The following is a 9,488-nucleotide window of genomic DNA, read 5'->3' as shown; positions in this document are numbered from 1 at the left end:
TAGCTTCCAGCCGAGTTTACAAGGAGAGGATCTGAGCCGAACACGGCCAGGACGCACTTTCCTCCAACTGGACCGGGCTCAGCACAGGAGACACCCTCACACACACTCCACTGGTTTCAGCGCTGAAACAGCAGCGGGAGACATTTTGGATCCGAGTGTTAGCTAACCGCTAATTAGAGCCGCCGCTGACCGAGGACCGGCCGCTGGAGCGGAATGGCTCGGCCGAGGAAGAAAACCGCTGCCGGGTGTTTAGCATGAGGCTCTGCGGGGGGAAACGGCCGGAAGACAACAGAGGAAACTACAACAGTACAAACAAGAAGAAGAAACAGAGGCGGAGGAGGAGGAGGAGAAGAGTGTGTGGGAGAGCCTGCTGACATTCATTTCTCCAGCAGAAGAAGAAGAAGAAGAAGAAGAAGATGGGAGGAAGAAGAGTGGAGCTGCTGGAGGTCTGCTGCCTGCTGCTGCTGCTGCTGAGCGGAAACTCACACTGCAGAGGTGAGACAGGGGAGGAGGGGGAGAGAGGAGGAGGACTGAGGTGAGGAGGAGAACTGAGGAGGAGGAGGAGAACTGAGGTGAGGAGGAGAACTGAGAGTGAGGAGGAGAACTGAGGAGGAGGAGGAGAACTGAGGGTGAGGAAGGTGAGGAGAAGAACTGAGGGTGAGGAAGGTGAGGAGGAGAACTGAGGTGAGGAGAACTGAGGTGAGGAAGGTGAGGAGAAGAACTGAGGGTGAGGAAGGTGAGGAGGAGAACTGAGGGTGAGGAGGAGGAGAAGTGAGGGTGAGGAAGGTGAGGAGGAGAACTGAGGGTGAGGAGAACTGAGGGTGAGGAGGAGAAGTGAGGGTGAGGAGAACTGAGAGTGAGGAAGGTGAGGAGGAGAACTGAGGGTGAGGAGAACTGAGGGTGAGGAGGAGAAGTGAGGGTGAGGAGAACTGAGAGTGAGGAAGGTGAGGAGAAGAACTGAGGGTGAGGAAGGTGAGGAGGAGAACTGAGGGTGAGGAGGAGGAGAAGTGAGGGTGAGGAAGGTGAGGAGGAGAACTGAGGGTGAGGAGAACTGAGGGTGAGGAGGAGAAGTGAGGGTGAGGAGAACTGAGAGTGAGGAAGGTGAGGAGGAGAACTGAGGGTGAGGAGAACTGAGGGTGAGGAGGAGAAGTGAGGGTGAGGAGAACTGAGAGTGAGGAAGGTGAGGAGGAGAACTGAGGTGAGGAGGAGGAGAAGTGAGGGTGAGGAAGGTGAGGAGGAGAACTGAGGTGAGGAGGAGGAGAAGTGAGGGTGAGGAAGGTGAGGAGGAGAAGTGAGGGTGAGGAGGAGGAGAAGTGAGGGTGAGGAAGGTGAGGAGGAGAAGTGAGGGTGAGGAGGAGGAGAAGTGAGGGTGAGGAAGGTGAGGAGGAGAACTGAGGTGAGGAGGAGGAGAAGTGAGGGTGAGGAAGGTGAGGAGGAGAACTGAGGTGAGGAGGAGGAGAAGTGAGGGTGAGGAAGGTGAGGAGGAGAAGTGAGGGTGAGGAGGAGGAGAAGTGAGGGTGAGGAAGGTGAGGAGGAGAACTGAGGTGAGGAGGAGGAGAAGTGAGGGTGAGGAAGGTGAGGAGGAGGAGAAGTGAGGGTGAGGAAGGTGAGGAGGAGAACTGAGGTGAGGAGGAGGAGAAGTGAGGGTGAGGAAGGTGAGGAGGAGAAGTGAGGGTGAGGAGGAGGAGAAGTGAGGGTGAGGAAGGTGAGGAGGAGAACTGAGGGTGAGGAGGAGGAGAAGTGAGGGTGAGGAGGAGGAGAAGTGAGGGTGAGGAAGGTGAGGAGGAGAACTGAGGGTGAGGAGGAGAAGTGAGGGTGAGGAAGGTGAGGAGGAGCAGATGGTTGGACTCAGGTGTGGTGGAGGAGACAGCCTGTCAGTCAGCGGAGGTTCAGGTCTGATGATGAGCTCAGTGTTTGTGAACCTGTGATGTAACAGTACTCCATTACAACTGAAAGTATAGTTACTTTGGTAACAGAACTGTGAGTGTGTTCAGAAAGAGTTCTGTTGGACTTTGACCCAGAAAGGAGGTCCGAAGGCTTTTCACTGGACTTTCATCACACTGATGGAGGTTAAACCTCTTAACCCGAGACATGATGTACTGCCTGCTGCAGCGCTGAGCGACGTGGAGGGGCTGTGTGGTCTAACGTTGTGTGGTCTAACGTTGTGTGGTCTAACGTTGTGTGGTTTAATGTTGTGTAGGTTTAACTTTGTGTAGGTTTAACTTTGTGTAGGGTTAGAGTTGTGTAGGTTTAACGTTGTGTAGGTCTAATGTTGTGTAGGTTTAACTTTGTGTGGTTTAACTTTGTGTAGGGTTAGAGTTGTGTAGGTTTAGATTTGTGTAGGTTTAACTTTGTGTAGGTTTAACTTTGTGTAGGGTTAGAGTTGTGTAGGTTTAGATTTGTGTAGGTCTAATGTTGTGTAGGGTTAGAGTTGTGTACGTTTAACGTTGTGTAGGTCTAATGTTGTGTAGGTTTATCTTTGTGTGGTTTAACGTTGTGTGGTTTAATGTTGAGTAGGTTTAGAGTTGTGTAGGTTTAACTTTGTGTGGTTTAATGTTGTGTAGGGTTGGAGTTGTGTACGTTTAACATTGTGTAGGTCTAATGTTGTGTAGGGTTAGAGTTGTGTAGGTTTAGATTTGTGTAGGTTTAACTTTGTGTAGGGTTAGAGTTGTGTAGGTTTAGATTTGTGTAGGTTTAACTTTGTGTGGTTTAACTTTGTGTAGGGTTAGAGTTGTGTAGGTTTAGATTTGTGTAGGTTTAACTTTGTGTAGGGTTAGAGTTGTGTAGGTTTAGATTTGTGTAGGTCTAATGTTGTGTAGGGTTAGAGTTGTGTACGTTTAACGTTGTGTAGGTCTAATGTTGTGTAGGTTTATCTTTGTGTGGTTTAACGTTGTGTGGTTTAATGTTGAGTAGGTTTAGAGTTGTGTAGGTTTAACTTTGTGTGGTTTAATGTTGTGTAGGGTTGGAGTTGTGTACGTTTAACATTGTGTAGGTCTAATGTTGTGTAGGGTTAGAGTTGTGTACGTTTAACGTTGTGTAGGTCTAATGTTGTGTAGGTCTAATGTTGTGTAGGTCTAATGTTGTGTAGGGTTGGAGTTGTGTGGCAGTAGAAAGCAGCAGCTCATAAACTTCATCAGACTTCAGACAGAAGATGTTAAACTTGTTTTAAAAAGTCTTAATCAAAAATATTCTGAATTAGAAACACACGTTTTTTCCAGAGCTGATAACAGAAGTTGCTGAGGAGTGAGACATCTCGCTTCTTCTCTCATCTCTGTTGAGCGTTGCACATGTGCAGTAGCATCCGGCCGCTGACACTCAGGAGACGCTAACAGCCGGCTGAACGATGTTCAAGCTGCTCGACAGACGCATTGAAACCTTGAAGGAGCCAGCAGCTGTAGCTTCAACACACGTCAGAGCATCACGCCTGAACATTATCAATATTGGCGTGTTGTGTTCACGTCACAGCTGATCTGAGGTGATAAATACTGAGACTACTGCAGAGTTAATGTACACGTCTACATTGGAGCCAGATGTCAGTGAGTGTTGGTGGGTAACTGTTCAGTGTGAAGGATCAAACTGAACTTGTGTGTTTTGTTGTGTGATGTTGATGATTGTTGCTTATTTTATTTCTGAACTTGTCTGAAGCCTCCAGGATGAAGTGCAGCCGTCTGTTCATCAGCTCATCACAGATATATAGGAGTCAGCGTATGTTGTCAGATATGTACCGATATAAAAACTCCTGTTTGTAGAGAAAAGGGTCATTTTTAATCATCAAATGAGCAGTGAAGTTCACTGTGTCGGCGTCTTTGTGTCCACACAGCTTTCCTTCTGTCTTTCTCTGATTGTTGAAGCTCTCTGAACTGACTGAAGGCTCTGCTGACGTCAGCGTGGCTCTTTTCTTTCTCCTGGGCTCGGCGATAATATTCACTGTGTTTTTGTCTCCTGTCACGTCATCACCCACGTCCTCCTCGCTTCGGACACCAACCACAGACCACAGGATAGTAAACCTCAGAGGATCAGTGTCCATCATACAGCAGCTCAGCTTCACCTCAGAGACCAGACAGCTCTGTGGACACGAGGCCTTAGACAGTAAAGTTAATTGTTAAATTGTAAAATATATTGAAAAATATGCGTTTATCATATCATATCAACCATCACAATGTTCTGCTCCTGATGTTGGTATAAAGTGTTGGTGTTTTCTGGTTGTCGGGACATAAAAGCAGCGATCTGTTGATCTTTACTGATCCAGATGTGACAGTTGGACGGTAGCAGAGTTAAAGATTAATGTTTAAATCAAAACTCAGAAGGAATCGTGACGTTCAAATCAAAAGTCACATTGACATCAACTTTTGGAGAATCGTGGCGCCTCCACTGTGACTTGTGACTTGTAAACCTTCACAGTAACACGATCATGTCTGACAGCAACAGTGGTCGGTGTTGTTAAACTGTGTTAACTGTACATCTTGTTTTTCTTTGTGTATTGTTAAAGATTTGTCTCCGGCGTTGACTTTGTGTCCTCCTCGGGCTTCTGTAGAGAACCAGAACGATCAAACTGACTTCATGTTGTTTTAACGGTTTAACATCTTATTGATTTGTTGGTTTGTGTTTTCATGGACTGCTGTGTGTGTGTGTGTGTGTGTGTGTGTGTGTGTGTGTGTGTGTGTGTGTGTGTGTGTGTGTGTGTGTGTGTCGCTCAGGCAGGTTGAGCATTAAGCAGCTTAGCGTCGTTGGCCGCCGGGCTCACCGCCGAGTCCTTCAGCTCTCGACACTGACAGGAAGTAAACCCTGTTTAACGCCCAAGTCTGACTGTGTGTGTGTGTGTGTCTGTATTTGGTGTGTGTGTGTGTGTGTGTGTGTGTGTGTGTGTGTGTGTGTGTGTGAGGTCTGTATGTGTGTATTGACTGTGAGCGTCGAGCTGAGACAGAAACACTCAAACGTCCAGAGAGTCTGAATGAATCTGAGTGATCGCATTTACAGGAACCAGCGGCTAGTTCACTGTTCAGCTAAACACACACACACACACACACACACACACACACACAGTTGGAGCAGCTCTCTGTTTCCCTGAATGATGACTCACTCTGTTTTTTTTCTCTGTACTCAACATGAACGAATCTGCTTTCACACATTCAGCCAAGCCAGAAAGAAATCCAGAGACATTCTGCGTTAAAGGAGCAGTCTGAATTTATTCTGCTCCGCTCACTGTCAGCAAATCTCATGTCGTTCTTTTTAGACCACACTGACTATAGATAATAACATTAAATACATGAAGTTAGAGGAGAGTTTGCAGTTAAACTTTCACCCTGAGCAACAACTGAAGCAGCTGCAGACCAAAGAAACATCAGATGTCTCCACACAGCTCGTCTGCTGTGATCAGTCTGTAGAAGAGGAGATCACACACTGATCTGAGGAGAACATGTTTACACCTGTGACGCTTGAACGAGCTTGTGAGAGGGGTTGCGTGCTAACGCTTTTAGCTTAGCAGCTACAGTGAAGAAAGGTCAAAAACGGTGTAAATAACGTCTTCAGATCAGCTTGTTTAAATCATCTTCAGCTGTTCAGCAGAACGCTGCAACTCTGTTTTACTGTGAAGCTCCAGAAATGTTCTGTGGACTACGAGACTTCACCTGACTTTATATCATCAGGAGGAGACGATGGCTGAGCCTGACTTTATATCATCATTAGGAGACGATGGCTGAGCCTGACTTTATATCATCAGGAGGAGATGATGGCTGAGCCTGACTTTATATCATCAGGAGGAGATGATGGCTGAGCCTGACTTTATATCATCAGGAGGAGATGATGGCTTAGCCTGACTTTATATCATCAGGAGGAGACGATGACTGAGCCTGACTTTATATCATCAGGAGGAGACGATGACTGAGCCTGACTTTATATCATCAGGAGGAGACGATGGCTGAGCCTGACTTTATAAAGACGCTCCTTGCAGATCTTCAGTATGTTTCTTCAGTACCACAGTGATCCAGTCACAGTCGTCTGTACGTCCACATGAACACTGCAAACAGGAAGTGCTAACAGCTGATTCAGCAAAGTTTTAAAGGCGTTTTGAAGTTTGTTTTTTGGTTGTTTTAATGTTTTCAGTCTCCGGCTCACTCAGTATTTATTTGCGTTATTCTCCTAAAGGGAAAAATCTGCTGCTTTCCACTGAAGACGGCCTCATTTTTCAAACAGGTTCAATAATTCCCTCAAACAGCTGCTCAGTTTTTTATCAGACAAACAGGAGGAAACAGCCTCTGACGGGGACTATTTTCAGTGGCGGATTAATCCACATTTGGTGCTCAAAACAGTCAAACTAGACCGAGTGAGTACTTTATTTATTTATGTAGAAATACAAGTGGAGTCCGTACAGCAGACAGCGCTACGACCTGACAGACCAGGATCACACGACGGTTAGCTGCTGTGCTAACGGGCTTCTCTCCCGGCTCTGATTACGTTCTGATAAAGACATGAAGAGGATTTAATGACAGAAGATGTTCGGACTGAAGCCGAGCGGAGACGAGTTACTTTGACTGATGTCGGACTGACCCGCTGAAGAGTTTCAGCCTCCTGATGGTAAACACGATGTTTGTCCATGCTGAGGTTCGGTGCGCTGCGTTCTCGACAAGGCTTTAAGTTAAACAGGGCGAGTGTGAGCTGTCTTCTGATTGGCTGGTTGTCCGATCAGGCCTGGTAAAGAGGCCAGGTGTGGTTCAGTTTAATCCACAGCCGGCACCAACCTGTTGAACTTCTGCTGAAGTTTACGCCGGCGTTCCTGAGGATCGTCTTTTTAACGTTTCTAGTTTTCTTCAAGATTTTTGAAGGTTTTGATTCTCTTTAAAATTCTTTTCTTGGTTTTCTTGAAGATTTCTGTCAAATTTCTTAAAGATGAATTTATTTCTTATTAATTTTTTTTATTCTTATTTAAGAATATTCTAGATTTTCTGAAAGGTTAGTCAAGATTTCTGATTGTTTGAACTTTTCTCTTTGATATTCAGATTTTCTTAAAACGTCTTGTTTTTAGGGATACTTCAGGGTTTCCTTCAGACTTGTTTCCGTCCAGAGTTTTTAAAGAATTATCTAGATTTTGTTGAGATTTTTAAATTCCTCTAAACTTAATTTCTTGGTTTTCTTAAAATTTAGCAACGATCGATTTCTCTGTTAAAGATTTTTCTAGATATTCTTAATGTTTAGTCAAGTTTTCCTTGAAGATTTCTCGACATGTTTTTATTTTTACTCCTGCGTGATCTTTTTTACATTTTCCTCTTTTTGTTGTAGATTTCTCTTTGATATAAACATTTTCTCAAAAAATGTGCAGGATTTTTCTAGATATCTCTTCTTTCCTGTCTGATTTGTTCCTGCAGAGGGTTTTTCTAGATTTTCTCTTCATTTTCATCAGAAATCGTGACACAGTGAGCTGACGGGAACTTTCTGACCTTTCACTTTGTTTTTACCACAAACTGTTTTCGCGTCTCAGTCGGTATTAAAGGTGTCAGTGGGACGTCTGTCGTGGTTCTGTGATGGACTCACGGTGGAAGACGAGGAGCTGATGTTGGCGTTCAACACGTTCTTAATTATATCCGTCCTGTCAGACGCTTGTTCTCGGTTTGTTTGGAGATAAAGAAGGAAGAAGTTTGGGGGAGGATGTGGCTTCATGTGACGAGTGGACCGGCTGACAGAAAATCAAAAATTAAAAATAGTTAGTGGCTTTTAGTTTGGAGCTGTTTCTTGTGAACCAGCAGTTTATCCAGACACGATCCTAACCTTTAATAAGATGGTGAACTGTTCCTTTAATTTTGATTTAAAGGGGGCGTCTGTGTTTTTCAGTAGCGGCTCTCTGGGTCGTTTCGTACCAGCTCTCCCAGAAGTCAGAACTTTTCTCTGTTCGTGTTGCAGATTTTCTGACCTGCAGTCGTCAGGTCTGAACATCCGGATCATTTAAAACACGTCATCATGTAAATAGTTGTTTCATCAGATCAATAACAATTAATCAGTCTTTCCCAAGAAGGTGAATTTAACATTTAAAAGAATTGAAGATGAAGCAGTTTGTCTGGAGAGTTTGAGTGAGTCGATCAAAGGAAGGATTGACCTCACGCTCTTCTGTCTGACGTCACTGCCTCATTTAATGGTTCATTTTTGAAAATCGTGTCTCGACAACATCGGCTGCTGAAGAACGAGCTCACGCACCTCGAAGTCGAATCGCTCCTCTGTGTGGACGTGTGCGTTCAGCGCCGACACACTCGCTCGTCCGTCACGCTTCATCTCAAGTGTCACAACGATTTTATCATTTAGTAAACGATGAAGAGTCTGAGCTTCAGTGTGTGCAGCTGCTTTATCATTGATGGTCGTCCTTACACAACCTGTCAGGAATCAAACCACAGAGCTGAATGATCCACACACACACACACACACACACACACACACACACACACACACACACACACAGACATAAATGGAGCATTCATTCCTTGAAATGAGACAAACAATCAGCAGCTCAGCCGGCAGTGATGTGAACACAAAGACTTTATGTAACAGAGAGAAGATGATGAAGATGATGATGATGATGATGATGATGATGAAGATGGAGAGGGAGGAAAGCCGTCAGATCTTCTGTGTTTTTATGTTTTAGTGTTGGAGCCCACATCATGAAGTTTGAACCCCCTTCAGTGGTCTGACCTTCAGTTTGTACACGTCAGCAGCGTGTTAGCGGTTAGCGGTTAGCTCTCCAGCTGCAGTAGTTCACCTATCAGCTGTCCGTCAGCTTCAGGCCTGTTGAAGATCATTACAAGTCGTCATGACAGTTTCCTGAAGTGGATCCAGATCAGCGCAGGAGACGAGCTTCTGCTGCACACCAGCAGCTCAGCAGCAGGGTCAGTCTGAAGCTATTCATCTGAGTGTGTGTGTGTGTGTGTGTGTGTGTGTGTGTGTCCTCTCATCGACCCTCTGACCGTCAGCGGCTCGACTCAGAGTCTCAAACCAAACAAACCCCGGGACACTTTTTATTTCTCTGCTCTGCATGTTTCAGCCTCGAGGTCACGACACAGTGACTCAGCAGCAGCAGCTCCAGTCATGTTCAGTGCAGATGACAGCATGCTAACATGCTAACACGCTAACGTTACAGAGGCTAAAACAACTGAATCATCAGAGACGATAAAAAAAACACATTAATAAATAGAATAAAAGAGGAGCCGGGCAGAGAGGTTGTTACCATGGTGACACACACGCACACACACACACACACACACACAGGGTGTTGTGAACAGACTCGTGGTGTGTGTGTGTGTGTGTGTGTGTGTGTGTGTGTGTGTGTGTGTGTGTGTCGGTCTTGAAGAAGTTTTAATAGATTAATATATAAAATGTGAGTCTGAATTAGATTTCTGAATTTTTGTTTTTTCAGATTTCAGTTTTTCATCATGAAACGTGCCGTTAATAAACATCACAGTGTAAAGTCATCTGAAGTGAGTCATTTGTTGAAGATCACCAGTTTCCCC

At 45.3% G+C, this 9,488-nt stretch overlaps 1 protein-coding gene across 2 annotated transcripts in view; it reads left to right on the top strand.

The window, feature by feature from the left end:
* The window catches only part of LOC311261172 (disintegrin and metalloproteinase domain-containing protein 9-like), a 30,170-nt gene continuing 20,682 nt past the window's right edge, over window positions 1–9,488 (top strand). For both annotated transcript variants that reach the window (XM_084359622.1, XM_084359621.1), the window contains exon 1: window positions 1–495. In XM_084359622.1, the coding sequence (XP_084215748.1) occupies window positions 417–495 (79 nt within the window). In that variant the 5' untranslated portion in view covers window positions 1–416. The remainder of the gene's footprint in view (window positions 496–9,488) is intronic.

Source organism: Pagrus pagrus (genome assembly GCF_965226575.1).
Source record: "Pagrus pagrus genome assembly, chromosome: 8".
Taxonomy (NCBI): Eukaryota; Metazoa; Chordata; class Actinopteri; order Spariformes; family Sparidae; genus Pagrus; species Pagrus pagrus.
This window is presented reverse-complemented; position numbering and strand designations above follow the sequence as displayed.